Raw genomic sequence first — 22,259 nt, 5'->3', positions numbered from 1 at the left:
GCCGTCGCTCTCCGATAGGCAGACGGGACCGGGCTCCCTCCGCAGTAATCCGATTGGACGGATCGCGCCGCTTTCACGGGCAGCTCGGCCCCTTCCTCGCCTTGTGCCTGTGTGTGGCAACCGGAGTAAAGCTGGACGACCGAGGGGGGGAAACGCGAGATCGTGGAGAGGACCGTGTTACGCTTTTAAAGAATCCAACCGAGCCCGCTCGAGTCGGAAGACAGGACCTCGGAGGCGTATTTTCATATTTTTTCCTCCTCTTTTCTGCGGGATTATTCGGCGGCGGAGAGGCGCACGCTCCTCGGAGGTAGAAACTAGTTTATTCGAGCACGACCGCGCCAACGTCTCTCTCCGCCAGTGTGGCCCGGGTGCGCTCCGGAGAGGGAGAGGATGCTTGTCTGGATCCAGCTCGCTCACGTTGGATTAAATGCATGAATTACAGCCCGCTCTGCTGCTTCCCTCCTTCTTCAGGAATAAGAAAAAGTCGGACGGACGGACGGTCAGCGCGCACGGGTACGTAGCTGTTGATTTCTCTTTTCTGCGTGTTTTTATTTGAGGGAGAAGGGGGGGGGGAGCGGATGTAGCCGCTTTCCATCGCTCGCTGCGCGGCTCCGACCGGCCCGCGGACGTCCTGTACACCCGGGGGGCTGTGCTCGGGCGACGGGGGAGGACTGAGTCACAGGGGGCAGCGGCTTGAACGCAGAATTCTGCGTCGAAAAAAGTAGCAGCCTCCGCGCGTGTGTTTGCGGCAGTTTAAATTGTGTGTGGCTTTCTTTTTGTTGTATTTAGATCCTAGGTTTAAGGTCATCGAGGACTAACAAGTATACAGCTTTTTTAAATTCCTCCTTACAATTAGTAGCCGGTTTGTTGCCCGGACTATTTATTAACTGTGTTTTTTAATTATTATTATTATGTTTTATATTTTTCGTCACTGTTATTATTAAACCGCGTCATTTTTTCCAACACAGGATTTTCTCGACCTCCCCTGCCCCCCACCACCCCCTCTCTGAGCACATCTGAAAAACCATCTTTCCTCAAAACGACCTGCACACTGGAGACATAAACAAAGGAGAGGGTTTTTATTTCCCCCCCAAGATGTATCCACAAGGCCGACATCCGGTAAGAAAAAGCTCTTCCCCTGTATACTTCACTATATGAGCTTTACATGTTGATGTGACAACGCATGATGCTGTTGACATGGCTCCAGGCTGTGCCCTCCTGTCCATGCAAGCGTTTTTCTCCACCCTCATAATGCAGCTCATCAAATTTCTATACGGTCATATTATGATGCGTTTATCCTACATCAGAACACGCACTTAGTGGTAAATGGATGCAGATGGGTTTGCACGCCTGGAGATGTTTACTCAGCCGTGCACTAACACACGACTGCTGAATATATGGAGACAGGTGGTGGGTTTCAATTCATTTTTTGTTGAAAGTGGGTTTCACATTATTTTGTTCGAGTGAAAGCCTTTCAGTGTCATGTTATTAGTTGGTGGAGGTGTGAGGCCGACCCACCTGCTCAGAATGTCCTGCTTAACTGCAGAGGAGATGTGATCTTGAAAGTGCGTCTAATGTGAGAGCTGAGAAGATGAACACGTCCTCCCACTGGCACTGGACTCATCTGATGTGATTTCTCTCTTCTCTCCTTTTTTTTGTCTTTTAACATCCTTCTTACAGCCTCCACATCAGCCCGGTCAGCCTGGCTTCAAATTCACAGTAGCAGAGTCTTGTGACAGGATTAAAGATGAATTCCAGTTCCTGCAAGCCCAATATCACAGGTACTGATTACAGAGAACATCACCAGAGAAAGACGGAGTCAACCCCGACTCTCTGTTGAATATTAAAGGGCGATAGTTGGTTGTTGACGTCTGCAGGAACGAGAAAAATGACATTTTTTCCCTTCCTTACACTGCTGTCAAGTGGTTAAGTGTGTGTGTTATTGAAGTGATAGAGAAGCCTGAAATTGACACCTTGCCTTCTATTTTAGTCTCAAGGTGGAGTATGACAAACTGGCCAATGAGAAGACGGAGATGCAACGCCACTATGTCATGGTAAGATTATGTTACAATAGGCAGCAATTATGGGTCCAAATTGCAAGGCTTGTTGAAGATCTAGTTGGGGTGGAGTGAGACAGACTATTGTGATCACCTGTGTGGTAGTAAGGGCGGGCTGAGTGTCAGGTACAGGCCTGTGAAAGCCCCCAGGGGAGGGGGGTTTGATGTAGCTGGTTGTTACGGGGGATCTCTTCCTGACAGGCAGGCGGCTGTGGGCTGCGGCTCCATTATAGCGTGCCCCTGATCTCCAAGGGTCGACTGCAGCGTTGCCCTCTGTGTGTGCTGATCTGATTATTCTCCTAGGAGACACGCTCAGACATATGCACGGCCATAAATTAGGTGTGAGCTGATGGTGGAGGGCCAGAGCAGTGTGTGGGAAAATGCACCACAGCAAACAAAATGGAGGACACAGGAACATGCTGCAGGTTATTTTGCTAGAGGTCTAAGTCAGTTTCTGCGGAAAACCTTAATTGGTATACCTTTTAATTTATCACCAGTTTAGAAAAACATAGGTGTGCCTATGATGCAGGAATTCAGTTCAGACGTGACGCAGGAGGCTGTTCAGTGGCAGCGCGCTCTGTTGTCCCAGGTAAACACACCGGGGATGACTTAAACCAATAGACGCAAGCTTAAGTTAAACATTCTTTTCACAGGAAAACAACATGTCAGCCTGACAGGGAGGAGGTTAGGTAAACATGTAGGAAAGTATCCCACAGCCAGCACCAGGTGTCAGGTTACGCCACGGCTGTGGGGCTCTGATCTCAGACAGAATGGCTCTCTTGTTTGAGAGTAATTTTCGAAGAAGCTAATGGACTGAATAATGCATTGGCCTCATCAAATAGACGCTGACTGGAAAGCCATTTCTGCCCTGCCTGCCACTTGTGGGCTCCACGGATTACATTTCAGCCAGACAGACTGACCTGGCTTGAAATATCAAGTGTTGAGCAATCGTGTTACGCTAAGTAAACAGACATCCTGGAGATCTGAGAGCTTAAGATGATGATCAATAAATCAGGTCCTTTCTTCTCTGTGCCCACGCAATAAACAAAAAAAGAGAAAATATAGATTTATTGGATATTCGCTGTCGGCTGCTCAAAGAACTCTTGTTTTGTCTGATTGTAGTTTATCACATCTGCTCACAGGAGATGGATTGTATTAAAACCCTGGGATGATGTAATCAGTGTAGTGATCAATAAAAATATTGATTTGTGGCTACATTTAGTGTGTTTTTTTTATTTTGAAATCCTGTGAGTTTAAAAATAAACAAAAGCTTCTTCTATACAAATATTTTTGTTAAAGAAAGGAAGCATTTGGACAACCTGTTTGTAGATGTCAACTTTATTAAAATAACAATTACATCTTTGTTTTCCTTCCAGTATTACGAGATGTCCTACGGGCTCAACATAGAGATGCACAAACAGGTACGTACCATCATGCTTCTCGTATTTTTCAGCTGGTTGGTTTTCCGCAGTGTCAGGGGATACGAGACCCAGGAGGAGCTGCTTACTGGCTGTGAACTGTTCTGAGCCGAGTATCGGTAATAGGCTGTGAACAGGTGGATCTGCTGCGAACAAACAAGGCAGTATCACCACTTGTATAATTCCTAAGACCTTTTTTGAAGTTTGCGAGTGGTGTAAAGACAGGATTTGTCTCAGCCTTTTGATAAGATTAAAGGTAGACTTTGGCAGGCTCGGCCTTTGACTTCATGATTAAAAGGAGAGGATTGCTGATAGGTCTGCTTTTTTTTAAATGAACAGTAATTACAAGAGCAGGGCAAAAGCCCTTTTGTCCCTTTATTATGCCCTTATCTCCATCAAAAGATCCTATCTGGCATTGCTCCACAGATCAATCAGACCGATGCTCAAAGAGATAAAGATTGTATGAATGAGTAATCCTGAGATTCCCATGCACGCTGCTCTTAAACCAGCGAGGCGGTCCCCGGTCTTGTGACAGCCCAGCTTGGTTAACGACAGTATTGGGGGCATGGTGGATTTGTGCGGGGAGGGTGATCCATCAGTGTCTAGGCCCTGTGTCACACTGCCACATGTCTGTCAGGGCTCTGGCTGCTCTGATAGCTTCTGTCAGGCACTTATCGCCAACCAGAGGGGAAGAGGAGGGGGATGGGAGCTGGAGACAAGTTGAAGAATAGAGCTGGGGGAGGGGCGACAGCCCAGCTCTGTGTAAACAGGTTAATCGACTGATCCATTTTAGCGCCTGACTTTTATCAGGAACCTCAACAGAGCTGATGGAAGTGCTTGAATAATTCATCAGTGGGGCCCTAACCTGCTGAACGGAGTGTTTGTGAGCAAACACTGTGGGCCCGTCAGTGCAGCTCCTCCACCTTAAGGCTCGGGCAGGGGAGGAGGAGAAGATGGGGGAGTGGTTAACATGCAGGGTGAGGATAGATTATTGGATGCACACAGGCATATTATTTTCCTGCCAGGTTATTTATTCCATAGTGAGGAAATCCATTCCTCTTACTGTGCCTTTTTCATTACTGTGCAGGGACATAATTCAGATTTCGGAATGCACACACCGCCGCAGCTCAGATGGACCGATGTGGCAGTGTTATCTGATCCGTGTCTATCAGGCGTGACAGTATGTGGATGCAAAAGGCTAATTTCTGCTGCGTGATGTCAGCCAGTAATCACCATCATCTGGTGCTTGTTTCCAAGAGCTGCACAGGGTTTATGGGCCCGGGTGTTGGTGAGGCTCAGTTAGATTTGGCTGTTACCTGTAGTTGTAACACAGACATGAGAGCAGTGGCTGTGGGAAGCTTTTGCTAAGTAGCAAACTTATCTGCCATACCCCAGGGTCACAGCTAACATGGTCTGCCAGCAGGGACCATACAAAAGAGACGTGCAGTGAAAAGTGGCTCTCCTCGCCATCAAGCTTATATCCCGTCATGCAGTGGTGGAGGAAAAACTCAACATTTTACTTACATAAAAGTACAAATGCTACAAATGCTTTGTAGTGCAGTAGAAAGTACGGATATTTGTTGATATATGTAGTGGAGTAAAAGTGAAAATTACCTGAATATAAAGTACAGATACATGAAAAAGGTACTTACTTACTAAAGTAAATTTACTTTGTTACATCAACCACTGCTGTCATGTGGAAGTGCACTGGAATTGAGTATTTATATTTAGTTTTTTAACATTTAGCATGAAGCTAATGTTTGCTGTTTTTGTTGGTTTATTGTCTTAAGATTGAAGCCATCTTTTGACAGCTGACAGCTGACGAGGTTAATCCTTGTAATGACTCGTGCAGTCTTTCAGGCAGGCTATTGGTTTCCCTGAGATCAATACTGATAACTTCAAATGCCAAAAAGAAATTAATCCTTGAACGACTGTGAGGCTTTTTCAACATCTCACTTAAGTGGAAACAAGCGTCACTGAGTACTTGTTTTAATTTTCATCCTAATTGTAAAATCAGGAAACGGGCGATGTCGTCATCTTGGACAAGTTGGAGGCCCTCTAAATCTGACTCGTCAAGTATCGTTTATAAATGGATCATGTGACCTGAGCCACCAGTTGTTTTCCCTCTGTATTTAATACTCATCAGTGTCTCCACTCCATTTCGCTGCCGCTGATAGCAACAGGCGAATACCTTTCTGCACAGCATTGACAAGCCAGCCTGAGAGTGCTCTTAAAGTGGTGCTACACAGGTCCGAGTACCTGTAATTGTGTAGCAGCAGCGCAAAGCTGGCCTCTCAAGGGCCAAGCTGTCATCTGCTTAAAGTGGCAACAGCCCCATTTTTATCTGCCAGTGGAACAAAAAAAATCCTCGCGGCACTGCACTATATCTATTCTGACAGCAGTGGTGAGCTGAGTTGATGCCTTTTCCATGTATTTACATGTTGTGAGGCTGGGGAGGCTGCCAGTTGTTTAGGGCACAGTGGATCAGCCACCTCCTGACCTCTCCCAGCCAGCTGTCACCATGACACTAAGCTACAGAGCAATGGACTTTTCGCTCAAGGCCTTCTCACAAATCCTGTCAAATGTTCGACTGCTATTGACATGGCTTATCTCAACAAACATGGATTATACATCGGTAGCTTTTCAACTATTTCTGAGGGCCTTCTTGAGCTCTTGCAAGAGCACTTACTACATTGCATTAATACTAATGCCCATAAAACCTTTATCTAACTCTTCTATTGCTTCATTGGTTGTAGGTCACATTTATTGTGTGTCACAGGAGGCTTGGGTTCATTGTCCTTCTTGTCTGCAGACAGTAATCAATTTATAATCAGCGTTATCTCATGCACTGCTGTACTTTCCATAACACATGCTACCACATATTTGTTTCACATTATTACCTCTGATCCCAGGCTTTACATCGTTTCATCTGATATTTCATCTTTAGCTGGTTGTTTGTCCTGCCGGCTTGCCCGGCTAAGTGGCTATCCGTGTTGCAGCTTGGGTCAGCGGGTCTCGTTCTGTTGGACATTACTCTCCAATCTCTCTGGCTCGGCTCAGAGGTAATATGTCTGGCTGCCAAAACTGCCTGGCATTTCTGCCATGTGTAATAAATAAGCTGGCAGTCTGCAAAGTACATTGTGTGTGCAGCTCCAAATGAAAAATCTGAGAAAATCCCTGTGATGTGTTTGTGTTCCGCAGTGGCCCTGGGTTGAACTGCAGCTCATAAATTCCATAGATGATGTAGCTTTGGCACTGTTATTTTTCTGCTCCCAGTGCTGAGCTAGAACCTGAGAGTCTCGTCTCCCAACTAGAGGAAGAAGGGAGGAAGCGGAGCAAGCTGGCTGTGCAGTGTTTTTACAGGAGAGGGGGTCAGATCACACCTCCTCCCACTGCTCTTATTTTTTCACTATTCATTTGCTACTTTCATGTGATCGACAGGCTGAAAATCCAATTTAATGACCTGCCTCCAAGCACGTAATATGATTTTAAAGCCTGTTACGGTCAAGCAGAGGTGCCATTTGCATAATGATCCCAGCAAGATAGGGCTGCAGCCGTTGCCATGGCAGTTGGTAGACAAGCAGGAGAATGGAGAGAGGGTTGAGGGGATGGACGGGAGGTTGGGAGGGTGGTGCGCTGGGCAGCTGATTGCAGTGCCTGGCCTTCAGTGTTGGGAAGGCGGAGCTCCAGCTCTGCGCCCCTTACATTTACAGGCTGGTAGGCTCTCTTCTAATGGTATTGATCCTAGAGTTGAGGTGTGTTACCCTGGAGGTCATTATGGTTTCTAATCTTTGCTCAATCTGCAGTTATAACCCTTAATGTAAGCTGCCTTCACTTTCACATGTAAGTAAACAGCGCAGTCTGGTTAGTGGGCCTCACTTCCTGGGGTGTGGTTTCGTGGTTTAACTCGGAGGTTAACTGCAGGACATCACAGTTGCAGATTGAGGGGAAGAAGGGCAGAGCGAGAGAGGATCCTCTCAACTCAGCAGCACTTTGCCTGCTCATATCCGTTTAGCATGGAGTGCACTCTCAGCACAGCTGTGCTCCATCCCCCTGGGCTCTCCTAATGTTTTAAATATTTCAAATGTCAATATCACGCTGTTTAGAGGATGTCGAGTCAAGCAGTTCTGATTGCCGCAGCAATTGACTTAATCGGTGTAAACATTAGAGGCGGGGTTATATGAAGTCACTGTCTGTTTCATACTTTAACGTCTCATTTTTGCTCCTCTTTTGTTTTCTGCAGACGGAGATTGCCAAACGGCTCAACGCAATTTTAGCTCAAATTATGCCTTTCCTGTCTCAAGAGGTGAGTTTTCAATGGGGCTCCCAAACAATGTCACAGTTTAATGCTCAAATAAAGTTACTTGTTGTTGCATGTATTCTAAAGATACTACTTCAAATCAGTTTCAGGCTAAGCAGTTGGGGAGTAATGTGTTTGGCATTTGTCGTTGCTTTTAAAATTGCAGCAGTGCTGTGAAAATTAAGTGTGAAACTAACAGATAAGTGAGGTGGAATAAGTGGGTGTGTGATAGATGTGAACTTGTCCCAATAATCTTTTGTAAATGTCTCCCCACAGCACCAACAGCAGGTTGCTCAGGCAGTGGAGCGGGCAAAGCAGGTGACTATGACCGAGCTGAATGCTATCATCGGGGTACGTGGACTTCCCAATCTGCCTCTCACCGTGTGTATACCCCCTTTTTATTCCTTTATTTGACCTTGGTTATAGGCAAATCTGCACAGAAGATAATCAATAGCTGTTAATTGTATTTTTACACATTAAAAGCCTTCCAAGTATTTTGTTGATATAATGTGAAACTTCACATGCTAAAGTTAAGCTGCTTCCAGACATGCACTGACCTGCGGATAATCACCTGGAATTGTCCGTAGGAGATGTATATGCGAACACAAATGTCGGGGTCAGCTGCTGCGGACATTCTCTGGAGTGTTTCCTGCCAGCTCCCTAGTAAAAACTCATGAGCACATGTGAGAGCGCAGCAGGAGATTATTCAGAAGATTCACTGTGAGTGAGTGGGCATGTTGATGACGTTTCTAACACATGACGGACGCAAAAAGAATATGAATTTCTCAGAATGAAAAAGAGGTGCCATACATGTAGATGATGAAAAACTCAACTTGGAAAGAAAACACGATTCGAGAATTTTCAATATGCTTTAAACAAAAACGTGTGACCTCCACAGCGGAATTGATATGTTACACCCTGCCTGTGTATGGTGTGCCATCTCTTGCCTGAACACTCCAGAGACTAATTTGTTGTTGTGAACGCGTCTGACTGGAGAATCTCCTGCTGCATATGTGAAAGGCGAACTCCAGAGAAAGTTCGGACTCCATTTCTCCGACATCCTCCGCAGTTCATGTCTGAAAACAGCTTTATAGTGCAGATTTGCCTCTTCTTGAATCGAATGTGTTCATTTTTTTTATTTTGTGCCATATTCACCAATAAATTTATACTATATACACAACAAGTGTAGCCCTCAAGAGCCGGTTTGTTGTTCCAGCTCGGGTCTCTGTGGCATCTTCACTGCCTCGTTGTGTGTTTATAAATGCGAGCCTGAGAGCTCTTGAGATCCCCTTCGCAGCACGTATTGCTTTAATTGGCTAAGGTTTTAACGAGGAGCCTCATCCCTCACTGCTGACCTGGATAGCTGTGGGAATTAGAAGGCTGAGCGTGAGCAGAACGCAGCCAGTGCTGCTGCGAGCTCGCTGAGACGGTACAGACAGCAGTCAGCAGTCTCAACTCTGCCGCTATGCTGTTTTCTGTGCACACTGCAGCACCGAGCTGTATGGTGGTTCATCACGGCTTCAGAATACCACCTGCTCCTCATTGATCAGCGGCGCTCGCCCGGGCCCTTCTGAAAGAGAAGTGATTGGTTTCCCTCTCATTACAAAGCTCCAGCCATCAGTGATCTTATTACTACAGTTGAATGTTGCAGAGTCTTTAGCATGCGTAAGAGGCCTGCCCAGAAGGCTGACTTGATGACTTTCGGCACATAGTGGAATTCAATAGGTGGTGGAGAGCTGTTTGTTTTTATCTGCTGGACTGAAACAGATGCTTTATTACACTAAAGCAGAGCAGCTGCAAGGAGCAGTTGATCCCTAAGAAAAGCTAATTTGGTTTGTGGCTCCTTCCTGTGTACGTGTGTTTTCACGTTGGGAACAATATAACATAGGAATATTGGCTGTACTCTTGAATCTGTGTCTGTGATATTTTCCCCGTGACTCTTTGTTGATCTTCATCTATAATTAAAAAATTGGCATCTACATTTTATAGAATATTTGATGGCACAGAAGGCTGACTCGCCAATTCCTGATCCCAGTTATGTGGCAGTGTTTGGCACCTCGCCCTGATTTATGAAACACTCCGGCCTCCTCCCAAGTCATGCTGCTTGCTCGTGTCAGAGGAGGTGGAAATGTAGCTACTGTATGTTTTACGAATACCCTTCCATTCGTTATTCATTGAGGAGCTCTGTAGGCATGCCAAAATCCTCATGCATATTGTAAAGCAAGGTGGGGTGAAAGAGCGTGCCAGGCAGACAGACAGCATCCAGATGCATGCCTTATTGATGGGACCGAGGGCCATTAATAGGATGCAACTAGGGCAGCTGCTCATGTCGAGATGAACCTGACTGGTGCTGCTTCCTGTTTGACTAGAAGACACATACAAATATCCAGATAAGCCCACGGTTCTCCCTGCAAGTGGCCACCTGGATAAACCCACAGTATGGCTTTGTTTTAAACGGATGCTGAACAATGAGTAAAGCGATTTTTCTTTGTGACTCCATCGATTTCAGTGAACAATAATGAAAAGAAAACATCTAGGGCAGCTATTGCCCTGAAGATTTTCTGTCCTCCTTTCCAGCAAACTGACTACCTTGCTCTCATGGTCAGTGACATCCACTAATATCTGGATATGTCATACTGTTGTTAATGGACACGTCTGGGCTTGAAGTGCTTGTGCTTGTTGCATGGCATTTCTCCTGCCCAAGTGCGATGTATTTCACAATAGTTTAGTCAGTACACTGGAGACCACTTTAATACATCTGCTCATTTCTGCCTTTCTGTGTGGGTCTTGTTTTTTCCTTTAGCTACACTCAGTCTGAGAGAAAAAGGGGCAAAGAGTAGGTCTTTATCTTGAAATATTAAATTAGTGGAAATAGGCCAGACTCCTTTCTTTATTTATTATTGTCTTCATTTATGGCCCTCTAATGAGGGCTCTTGCTGATCAACCATGCATATTACCCATCAGTGCCTCATTAAACACAATGAGCAAGGATGGCTCTCCCCTGCCAATGAACTGGCTCCTTAATTTCCCTCATGGACACAATATTATAACACACTCACTTTCTCGCTCACTCTCCGGTCTCACTCACGCTCTCTGCCCTGGGTATATTTTGTAATTGGATTGACATCTGTCCTATGGAGCAAAGGACGAGGTTGCAAGTTAAAAACCATACTATCTTCCAATCTAGTCCCCTCTTCCCCCAGGGTACATAATGCAGAAAGCAAGATGCAATTAAAAACGCCCTCCAGATATGATTTATTTTTATAGTATGTGCCCTTTTTTGAATATCTGTTTTGAAAAGTAAATTTATTAGCAAATTCCTACTGAGTTAATTTATTTTTAACTATGCGTTGGGCACATTCACCCCATTGTTGCACTGCTGTGATTTACCACGACCAAAATTGCCTAATATTCCTTAAATGGCCATAAATGGTCAGTGATGGAAGCGCGTCTTGTAAAAGACGGGAGGTGCATGCTGTAACAGCAGCTGCATTATTCAGCGGGCTTGTAGACGAGTAATAAATTGCTGATGTTTTTATTGGTGTCTCAGCTAAGTATTATTTAACCTTGCTTTAAACTGCTTACTTCCATGCTGAGTGCCTTTTAACTCCCATCCATTTCCCTGTGCCTTTCAAATATTGATGGTGAATATTGGAGGGTTGAGTGAGTGCCAGCATGGGACCCCTGGTCCAGGCTCCCGGAGCAGCCTTCCAGATGTACACGCACTTACACACACACGCACACACTTACCCACGCACACACTTACACTCACACACTTGAATGCTCAGAGTGAGAGCGAAGGCGTGCCAGCTTCTAGCACTTACTGTTCCCTCAGTCTCTTTAAGTTTGGGTGTGCAAATGATTCATGTTCTGTTAATCCAAGAATGTGAATATGAGAGGAGTGAATAGATGTCGGCTGTGGTTTTGAAGCGTTAAAAAAAACAGGTAGTTGTTTAGCCCACAGGCTGACAGATTCCCACACAGCTTCATGTTCCTTAAGAGGATTGCTCAACTCACTGGTGGCAGAGGAGTGAGGAGGGCTGTGGTGCTGCAGTATGAAATGCGCTAGTAGACCCAAAGTGAAATATTCCCTCTGTGGGAAGCGGTGGTTGAATCAGATTTTTCTCTCTGTCATAAATGTAGAATGAAAAATATTCCCATCATTTTGGTTTTGACTCATCGTGCACTGCTAACACTGTGTGACTGAGCGTCTCCTGCCCTGCGCCTCATGCGTTCAGACGTGTTGAGCAGACGATTGTGAGTCACAACTTCTACTCTCCTCGGCACAGATCTGGGGCTTATGCTACCCTGGCCTGGTATGGAAATAGCACTGAAGGGGATTGCTGTCTGATCCTGACAGTAATAGATGTGTGAATGTGCTAATATCGTGTGGGGTTTAACTGATCAGCCTCATGTTTAGTGTGTGGTTATGCCTTGCTTATTCCCTCCGACCCACTCGGTTTCTCTCTGTTTGTCTCCCCTGTCTACTTACAGCAGCAGCAGCTTCAGGCACAGCACCTCTCCCATGCCGCTCACGGGCCTCCGATCCAGATGCCACCTCACCCCTCGGGCCTGCAGCCGCCCGGCCTCCCGCCCGTGACGAGCGCTGGATCAGGACTGCTCGCACTTGGCGCTCTGGGCAGCCAAGCCCACCTCCCCGTGAAGGATGAGAAAAACCATCACGATCTGGAGCACAGAGGTGAGGAGTTGAACTGGCGTGGCATATGACTGTCCAATTAGGCATTAGCGGCTAAACCAGTTTGTTTTGAAGAATTGAAATGTGTATTAATTTTAACATTGGCATATAGTTGTTAAACAAGGAAAAGCCAATTTGGTGCGGAGTGCTTCTCACTCTATAGAGCCGAATCCTAGGGCCCTTAGGTGTGCAGCACATCCTGTCTGTTCACATTCTGTCTGGGTAATGAGCTGGTACATTCCCAGCCCATGACTGTATAAGCTATTCAACAGCCGAACACACGGTGATAAGAGGGGCCATGTGCCCTGCAGATGATTCTCACACGTTCAACCAGAAGCATCTGTTATGATACGCTAACTGATGTGTGTTTCTCTTTGCTCCACTTGGTTTCATCATCACCTCGGCCACCATTTTAATGTCTGCGATACAGAGAACGCGGTGAGTGTACGAACCAACAACTGTATTTATATGTTTTTATTTGCAAGACTTGTTGGTTTTCTAATTCATTTGTAAAATTAACTAATTTACATTTAATGTAAGTAAAGATTCTTGCTTTGCATGTTACTGTGAATTCTGTGCCTTGTTGTAATCTGCTGTCAGTAAAATTATTAATTAGAAATGTAGTTTGAAATGTAAATCCTGTGTGTTTAATCCAGAACGGAAATGACTGGTATCATGCTGGAGAGATTAGAAGTCTTGTAATTTCATCACATTTGCAGAAAGACTTGGACTTCCCCTTCTTAAAGGATTTATTCTATCCCCTCCTCTGTCTCCATTGTTTACCAACTCGCTTTTTCTGCTCTCTGGCATGTGATGAATATTTATGATCCAAAAAATGGTGGATTGTTTTTGTTTTCTATCTCTCCACCCTGTCTGGCTGGAGCTGCTAAAGCATTTGATTTGAATGGCTGCGATCTCTGATGGCTTGTGATGGGCCGGTGAGATTGTGTTTCTGTAGGCCAGCCTGGCTGAATGGGTGCAGTCATGTCTGAAGAAATGGAACTCCTGGGGCGATTAGCAGGCCTGTTTTGTTTCTGCGCTCTTGTCCCAGGTCATCTGATAGCAGAGTGGTGACTTTGGTTAATGAGTCACGCTAAGCATCTCTTTAAAAGTCAGCCATTATGCAGACAGTGGCCCTTTGCCCAGACTGCTAGTCCATCGGCCTTTGTTCACGTCTCTGGGCTGCTGCTGACATAGTCCGTGTCGTTGCTTTGGTCCTCAGAGGAAGGGGACGGGGAGAATCAGGAGGACTTGGCAGGTTGCAGGCAAATGGCAAACTCCTGTGAAAGCTGCTGGACACCTGCCTAGTTCCTCCAATTTTGCTGGCGACTGGAGTGAGCTGTCCCAGCTTGTGTGGGCAGGCAGGCTCCATGAAGAAGCAGCAGTCAGTCCCACGCTGCCGAGCCCACTGGCAGGATATAGATTCTCTTTCTTTATCGGAGCTCAAAGCCTGAGCTGACATGGTTCCTAAGCACGCTGCGGCAATTGATGCCCGATGCCCACAACATACAGTCACCCCTTCTATTTCTCTGTCTCTCCTCCCCTCTCTCTCTCACGCTTAGCCTGACTGACTCCAGAGAAAAGGCCCTCTGTTCAGCCACAACACACTGCTCATGTCCCTGTGAGGCTGTTTGTTGTGCAGTTATGAGGAGGAGGGAGCCCAGCTCAGAAAACAAGCCCCCTCCCCTTTAACTTCAGATAACGGCCCATTCTGTTGCGTGGCCAGGGACAGGCTTGTGTGTGAGATTGGGCTTGGCTGGTGTCAGGGTACTGTGAGGAACAGGCCTGCAGCTGCATTTTAAGAGTCTGCGGCATCCTTAGTTTTGTGAATGAGGCATGTTTTTAGTATTTGCATTGGCATAGTGTGTTCTGTGTGGATTTGTAATGGATGAATGACTCACTGCTTTCTTTTTATGATGGAAGACAAAATGGTAATAAAGTGTTTGGTTTTCCCTTTGCAGAATAACTCTATATCCCCATCAGAAAGCTTACGCACAGCCAGCGAGAAGCACCGCAGCTCCTCTGACTACAGTTTGGACTCGAAGAAACGCAAAGTGGACGAGAAGGACAGCATGAGCAGATATGTAAGACACTGAAGGAATTTATCTACGTTTATAGAAATACACTCAAGCTGCTTTCAGACGTGCACTGAACTCCGGATAATCTCCCGAGGGGCTGTATATGAGAACACAAATGGCCGAGTGAGAGGCTCTGGACTTTCTCTTGAGTTTCTCCAGTCAGCCCACAGTACAAACTCCAAGCCAATGTGAGAACACAGCAGGAGATTCACCGGATGTTTCACCGCGAGTGAGTAGGCGTGTTGATGACATTTCTAACACGCAACAGTGGCAAACCTGAAAAAAACTAAACCAATACGCTACATCCTGCCTCCTACACCACCCCTTAGTTTAACATCCGGAGATTTCTGTGTTGTGGTGAACACTTCGTGCGTTGTTCATTTGTGAAAGGCAAACATCAGGAAAAAGTCCGGTCCCAATTGTGCGGACGTTTTCCAGAGTGCAGGTCTGAAAACGGCTTAAGTGTTCCTTAAGCCTTCCCGTAGTCAGACATATTTCATTGATTTCATTAAAAAAGATTTATCGAGGTGACTAATTTTCCAATTAACTTTACAGGACAGTGACGGAGAGAAAAGTGATGACCTGGTGGTAGATGTGTCTAATGAGGTAAGCAGTGCAGCATGAAATTGTAAATGACGCACGTGGTTGTGGAGTGAGATGAAACACTTGCATAAATATGAAATAATTTTTTCGCTGTGTTTCTCCAGGACCCCACCACTCCGCGGGCGAGCCCGGTGCACTCTCCACCTGAAAATGGCATTGATAAGCCCCGCCCTCCAAAGAAGGACACACCCAACAGCCCTGCATCAGTGGCGTCGTCTGGAAGCACCCCGTCGTCCAAGGCCAAGGAGCTCAGTCATGTAAGACATGAAGAGAGTTACTAACAAACTGGGACAGAAAGGGGCTTAAATTGCAGAGCGAGCAAAGGGATATGTGCAAATAAATCTAGGACGTTTTCTGCAGTGGATTAGGAATGACTGTCAGTGCTTTAAGTGCATGACTAAACGTCAGGGATAATATTGTCCCGCATCAGGATCAGTCAGGTCTTCTCTGTTAATAGCTCAATGTATTTAACTATTCCAGGATTTTTTTCTCTCCCTCTCCCTCACTAAAAGATTAAAGCCAAAGTGGTAAGGGGATAAAAAACGGCCCCATCTCCATTGTGGCCATAATAGGTTTTGGAATAAATAGCAGTTTTTGGCTCTACAGGACTATGAGTGTTGTCAGAATTAGATTGGATTAAGTTCAGTTTGCTCTCAAATTGTCTGCACAGTGCCTGGGTTCCCGGGATTATGAATGTTCTTGCTCTCTCGTTCCCTCTCGGCAGAATGACAAATCCTCCACGCCTGGCCTCAAGTCCAACACTCCCACCCCCCGCAACGATGCCCCCACCCCGGGCACCAGCTCCACTCCTGGCCTCAGACCCATCCTGGGCAAACCCCCAGGCATGGAGGCTCTAGGTTGGCACCATTCTCTTTTCTCCCATAGCAACTGAGATTATCTTGTTCCATCCCTCTTCCAATATACTGTTATGTTAACATACCAATATCCTTCTCCTGTCTCTGTCTGCAGCAGCACCAGCTTTGCGTACCCCTCTGTCCATCGCAGGCTCTTACCCTACCCCCTTTGCCATGATGGGCCATCATGAAATGAATGGAGGTCTGACGAGTCCTAGTGTATATGCTGGTCTGCACATCTCGCCTCAGATGAGTGCTGCAGCAGCTGCAGCCTACGGACGCTCCCCTATGGTAACATCCTTTTCTGCCCATTTATGCAGCTGTATTTGACATCACCCAGAATGTGTTGATAAAATCGTTCCTGTTGCGTTTCAGGGGTTTGATCCTCACACCCACATGAGAGCACCAGGCCTTCCAGCCAGCCTCACATCCATTTCTGGCGGCAAACCGTAAGTGTCTCACCAAAGGTGTTAATCTCAGACATCTTAAAACCCAGTATAGATGTAAGACACTAACGCGTCTCCGTCTTTTCCTGCAGGGCTTACTCCTTCCACGTCAGTGCAGATGGTCAGATGCAGCCTGTGCCCTTCCCACCTGATGCCCTGATTGGCCCCGGTATTCCTCGCCACGCCCGTCAGATCAACACACTGAGCCACGGCGAGGTGGTGTGCGCTGTTACCATCAGCAACCCCACACGCCACGTCTACACTGGTGGCAAAGGCTGCGTCAAAATCTGGGACATTAGCCAGCCCGGCAGCAAAAGTCCTGTGTCCCAACTGGACTGTCTGGTGAGGAGGCTGCAGACTCACGTTTGACATCTTTCCGCTTACTTCTTTTAGTGTATCTAAAGGGAATGAACCGTTTTTAACCACATGCTATTGTTTTACATGAGGACAGTTTGACAGCAAATGTACTGTTACTCAAATGCTGTTACTGAGTGATGGAATTAAATAGAAGAAAGTTTTGGCAAGAACTGAGGGAAAAAATTATAAACACCACACAACATTTCCCCCCCAGAAATGACATATGAAATGTTTAACTGACCGAATAAATGTGTAAATGCATTAAACTAAAAACGTGCCCACTCAGTTCAGACCAGTTCTGAGAAAACCCTCAGTTTGGTTTGTTATGACAGAACGATTTTCATCCTCTTTCCCACTGAATTCTTCCTAAATCTATCTGTAGCTCCACTGCCCTGAACACGTATTGATTCGTTTTTGTCCTCTGTGCAACAGAACAGGGATAACTACATCCGCTCTTGTAAGCTACTGCCTGATGGTCGCACATTGATTGTTGGAGGCGAGGCCAGCACATTGACCATCTGGGATCTGGCCTCTCAAACACCCCGCATCAAGGCTGAGCTCACCTCCTCAGCCCCGGCATGCTACGCCTTGGCCATCAGCCCTGACGCCAAAGTCTGCTTCTCCTGCTGCAGTGATGGAAACATCGCCGTTTGGGACCTGCACAACCAGACTCTTGTTAGGTGGGGGAATAAAATACTTATTCACTCTGTGTGGGCTTTGGCCCTCAACAGGACTGCTGCTATGTGTGAGTAATTTTAAATGAGGGTGTCAATAAATGTTTGTATGCTGTCTGACTTTGATTGCAGGCAGTTCCAAGGTCATACGGATGGTGCTAGCTGTATCGACATATCCCATGATGGCACTAAGCTGTGGACAGGCGGTCTCGACAACACTGTTCGCTCCTGGGATCTGAGGGAGGGACGACAGCTGCAGCAGCATGATTTCACATCACAGGTACAGCACAGAAAAATATCAGCAACATGAAGGAGATGGATCACCCACAGATTAACTCATCAAGACCTAAGGTGCCAAATAAAAAAACGCCCTCAAAACTGTCGGAAAACACCCACCTAAAACCTGAGGGTTTTGTGAAGAGCTGACAGAATTGTTAATGTTTAAAAAAAACTGTTCTTTCTTGGCCTCTGAAGCAGATAGAGACATGAAATCAAAAAACAATTGATAGCTTAAACATTTGGCTTTTCCCTTGTCTCTTACTGACTGAGCCTTGTTCAGCAGGTCAAAAGGCACATGGTCTGGGTCTGATTCTTCTTCATTGTTATTTTCATCGTTGTTAATGACTATGAAACACGGCTGTTATCTGCTTCCATATCACTCCCGTCGCTTAGATCCCATCTTAAAAATTGTTTTGCAGGCTAAGAGCACTAACAAACTACATTTCCCAAAATGCATTTTGCCCTTCCCGTGAGTATCTCATGATGTATTTCATTAGTCACATGTCTTGAAAATGAAGACATTTGGCTCTAAAGGGAGAAGCACGCAAACATTGCACCGGGTCATAAAGGTATATACAGGCACATGACGCACCCGGCTCTAAATGGTGTCTCTTTCCGTCTCGTTTCCAGATCTTCTCGTTGGGCTACTGTCCGACCGGAGAGTGGCTCGCCGTGGGTATGGAGAGCAGCAACGTGGAGGTGCTCCACCACTCAAAGCCTGACAAATATCAGCTCCACCTGCACGAGAGCTGCGTCCTCTCTCTCAAGTTCGCCTACTGTGGTAAGTACACATGATGATGATGTCAACTGACTGTACGTCACCACAGAGGAACCTTAGCCTGACCTTTTTAATGACCTTTTATTTAGTGCTAACAGTGCAGAGCCTTTTCTTAAGGATGTCTCTTGTTTCTTAGTTCAAGGAATCCTGATTGCACTGTTGTTGTTGTTCTTTGCAGGTAAATGGTTTGTAAGCACTGGGAAGGACAATCTGTTGAATGCTTGGAGGACTCCTTATGGCGCCAGCATATTCCAGGTATGTAGATCGATACACTCTGTCTGCAGCCTGGCCAAAAGTATGCACCGTTGTCTCTGAGAGGAAGGGCACAGCGACCGCTGCCTGACAGGACTCTCCAATCAGTGTAAACCGAACCTGAATTATTGACCTGACAAAGAAGTCTTTTGAGTGGCATCATGCCAGAACTTGATGTCACTGCAATCTAATCTTGCCCTGTAGTCAGCTAATCTTCTCCATTTAACTTCAAATGCAGTTGAGCATGTTAACTCCCTCCAAGAATAAATTGATTCTTTATCTTTTTTTTCTCTAAACAGTCCAAGGAATCCTCATCTGTCCTGAGCTGTGACATCTCGACAGACGACAAGTACATTGTGACAGGCTCTGGTGACAAGAAGGCCACTGTGTATGAAGTGATCTACTAGAGCGGACGGCTTTGGATCAGAGCATGTTCATGCTCAGGAACAACAGACTCCATCTACCTTCCCTCACAAAGACAGCATGGATGTTGCCTGCAGCCCGGGGGTGGGCGGGCAGGAGGTTTGGCAGTGCCAGACTGAAATGGACGTCGGTGCCCATGTGGCCCTGGATGCCGTGTCCTTCGGCTCTGCCCTTCCTCACTTGTACAGCGAGTGCAGATCCCCAAGGCACTAAGAAGAAAATAATGTCTTGCTGTTTTTCTGTTTGTTGGATATTTCTTTTTTTATTCGTCCTTTTTAATGTGGAGATAAAGTTCCATGACACAACTAGAAGCGGCGCTTCATTTGGAGCTTCTCCTTGGAGGTCCTGTGAAAAGTGTACATAATGGAGTAATAAAAGGCCTTTTATAGATTTATATTTTGGTGTCCAGTTACGCTTGTGATGGTTCTTTCTTGTTCTCTCCGTGATTCTCTGTTCCCTCTGGGGATGGAAATTAGATTAGGACTTTGTAAGAGGATATTCTATTTCAGTTTTTCCCCTCCTCCGCTTTTTTTCACGTTCGTTGTCCAGAATGACCTTTTCGGAAATCTAATTTGGATTTTTTTTTTCTCCCTGACAACAGCTTTTTTTCTTTTTCGCTATTTGCTGTAACACAGAACACAGACGTTTGTCCAATGGATTTTAGCAGTGGAGAATTCTGGAAATGTCCTTTTTTTCAGACTGGAAGATGGAGAAAATCCGGGTTTCCAGTTACTTCTACCCTTTGGCTCTGATGAGCAGAAATTCAGCTTTTGAAATGAAGACCTATCCCTGAACACTGGCTACTCTCAGTAACATTAAAATGGATCATTATCTACTGGAGGACTGGTGGGTTTCATGGAGAAGCAGCTGTGACTTGAGTTCAGGCTGGTAACACGACTATTGTATGAATCTTCATTTTTCCACTCAGCAGTTTAGTCATCAGTCTGTAAGAGTTAATTATTGCCTCTCTTGTTTGACTCTCTGTGACTGATGTGCAACACCTACGTGGTTACTCATAATGGTGGCAGGCAAAGCCATGACCACATTTGACATTTTGGGTATGCTGTTTGCTTTCTTCAGTATTTCATAATATTCCACTACAGTCTTCTCATAGACGGGACTGGTCTCTGCATAAACACACATTAGACTGGGTAGCATACACGTGTCGTCATCCCTAAGGATTGTACAGTTGACAGTTGTTGATGAATCAATAAACTGTTTTTATATAAAATCATCCTGACTGCTGCTTGTTTTAAAGTAAGAGTTTGACATTTTGGTAAATATGTGCCTGCATTTTTGTCAAGAGTTAGTAAAAGAAGATAAAAAATGTCTTGTCTGTACCAAAAGAAACAAACTACCCTCAGAATCTGATTATCTTAGCTTGGCATAAAGACTAAAAGCAGCTAGCAGCCAGGCTCTGTTTGAATGCAGCAAAATCCACCGACTTGCAACTCAGTAATTAACACATGTTTAATTAATCTGTTTCAAAAACTAAGTGTAAACTATTACTGCTATTTTTTTGGGTGGTTGCAATAATTTCCTGCTTTCTCTGCTGGATGGCTAATCCCATGTTAAAGGCAAGATTCTAATAAGTTACTGCGCCTAACTAACAACAACAATAATGTGTTAACTGGTGTACTGTGGTGGTTTTTGTTGTTTTGGACAGAGCCAGTCTTGCTGTGTCCCCCTGGTATGTTCCTCTGTTAACGAACTTCTCATCTAAATAAGCAAATAAGTAAATTTCAGGTGGTTTTAGATTTGTTGTTGTGCTGTAGCCTGCAGTGGGACAGGGAGCGAAACCTGGCTAGAGCAGATGCTATTGTTGACCCGGCCTGCCATGCTGAATATATCTTGGTTCTATGTATTTCGTCTAAAAAACAGAAATTGTGTCGTTAAAGTTTTCATTGCCCTGTGCGCTGCTTGTGAGGGTGCTCCCATGCTCCTGGTCAGCAGCTGCACCATGTACAGGCTCTCCTTGACAGTAAATGGAAGTCCATCAGTAAACGACTGTAAATGCATCCAGATAAGAGTTGACAACTGTCTAAGGAGAACTGTTAAAGAGGTTCATATGGACATCAGTCTGTGGCTTTAACTTAGCAGCTCTCAAAGTCACGATGTAGCATAATGGACTGTGGTCACCGTCATCTACCACCTTACTTTGGGCAGTGTTAGCACAGAAAGCAAACAACCCAACTGCGAGTGATACAATAAGGCCGATATTTTATGCAGTACCACTTCAGAAACATGACGCAAACACTGCTCTCGAGTTCTCTGGAGAGGTCTTTTGGTAGTTAAGTACTTTTGGGCAGTATGAGGTGAATGGCCCAGTCCTTCCACTCCAGTGCAAGGCTCTTCTAGGACTCTGTGTGTGTGAAGCTGTGAGCCCTTCATACGGCTGCCTCTTCAGAGATGTTGTTGTTAGATTATAAAAGCAGGGCCGGATGCTTTCAGCATGGAGCCAGCCGCCATGCTCCGCTCTCACGGGCTCATTTGTTAAAGGCTATAGTCTTTCTTTTCCCACATTGCTGAAGTGTGTACTTCCTGTGTGCATTTGTAGCTTAAGCTCCTTGCTCAAGTAGAATTTTCTTCCTCACTTAATCAAACAGCAGAATATCTGCAGATGAAAGGTTGTACCTCCGAGTGCCTATTGCTGGACACTGAGGGGTCATTGTCTCGCCTTTCACTGATCTACCTCTCAATAGAGGGCTTTCAGCAGGTTCTCATGCATAAGCCCATGCTGCGCTGTTCTATTTAGGGGAGGACTACAGTGCAGAGTGGCCTAAGTGTTTTACAGCAGCTCTAGACATAAGAGCACAGTCCAATTCTCTACTTCTGCCCTAATTGTTGGAGCCAAGAATCGACAGAAAACCAGAGAGGGTCTGTCATGCCAATATGTGGGCTTGTACAGGCAAAACCACTGTGTGAATGTTTTTTTTTTGTTTTCAGTTTTAGCTGCCAGGCATTGATCACAGTCCACCAGAAAGCTGGCTGCTTCTTTCAGCTGGCATTCTGTTTTCCACCCTCCCCCCCGTCCATCAGACTGA

General features: G+C 45.7%; 1 protein-coding gene across 2 annotated transcripts; it reads left to right on the top strand.

Moving 5' to 3' along the window:
* Positions 1 to 2: 2 nt before the first annotated feature.
* tle3a (TLE family member 3, transcriptional corepressor a) lies at positions 3 to 20,449 on the top strand. Of its 2 annotated transcripts, none has more exons than XM_035156099.2 (21): positions 3 to 513; positions 969 to 1,119; positions 1,681 to 1,781; positions 1,991 to 2,054; positions 3,434 to 3,478; positions 7,719 to 7,781; positions 8,052 to 8,126; positions 12,270 to 12,474; positions 12,902 to 12,909; positions 14,433 to 14,555; positions 15,105 to 15,155; positions 15,257 to 15,409; positions 15,877 to 16,009; positions 16,122 to 16,297; positions 16,382 to 16,455; positions 16,545 to 16,794; positions 17,242 to 17,489; positions 17,616 to 17,763; positions 18,393 to 18,543; positions 18,719 to 18,795; positions 19,092 to 20,449. In XM_035156099.2, the coding sequence occupies exons 2-21, from the start codon at positions 1,096 to 1,098 to the stop codon at positions 19,197 to 19,199; spliced, it is 2,277 nt and encodes a 758-aa protein (XP_035011990.1). In that variant the 5' UTR covers positions 3 to 513; positions 969 to 1,095; the 3' UTR covers positions 19,200 to 20,449. The 2 variants fall into 2 exon arrangements, with proteins under 2 accessions (XP_035011990.1, XP_035011989.1); XM_035156098.2 differs by having other exon boundaries at positions 5 to 513; positions 8,052 to 8,156.
* Positions 20,450 to 22,259: the final 1,810 nt, after the last annotated feature.

The sequence above is a fragment of the Hippoglossus stenolepis genome, chromosome 5, assembly GCF_022539355.2.
Source record: "Hippoglossus stenolepis isolate QCI-W04-F060 chromosome 5, HSTE1.2, whole genome shotgun sequence".
Classification (NCBI taxonomy): Eukaryota; Metazoa; Chordata; class Actinopteri; order Pleuronectiformes; family Pleuronectidae; genus Hippoglossus; species Hippoglossus stenolepis.
Note: the sequence above shows the minus strand (reverse complement) of the source record. Positions and strands in the feature narration are given on the sequence as shown.

Coding starts and splice junctions, on each gene's coding strand:
- tle3a (XM_035156098.2), top strand. CDS start 1,096: ATGTATCCACAAGGCCGACATCCG. Junction 8,157..12,269: donor TTCCCAATCTGCCTCTCACC/GTGTGTATACCC, acceptor GTCTACTTACAG/CAGCAGCAGCTTCAGGCACA. Junction 14,556..15,104: donor AGGACAGCATGAGCAGATAT/GTAAGACACTGA, acceptor TTAACTTTACAG/GACAGTGACGGAGAGAAAAG.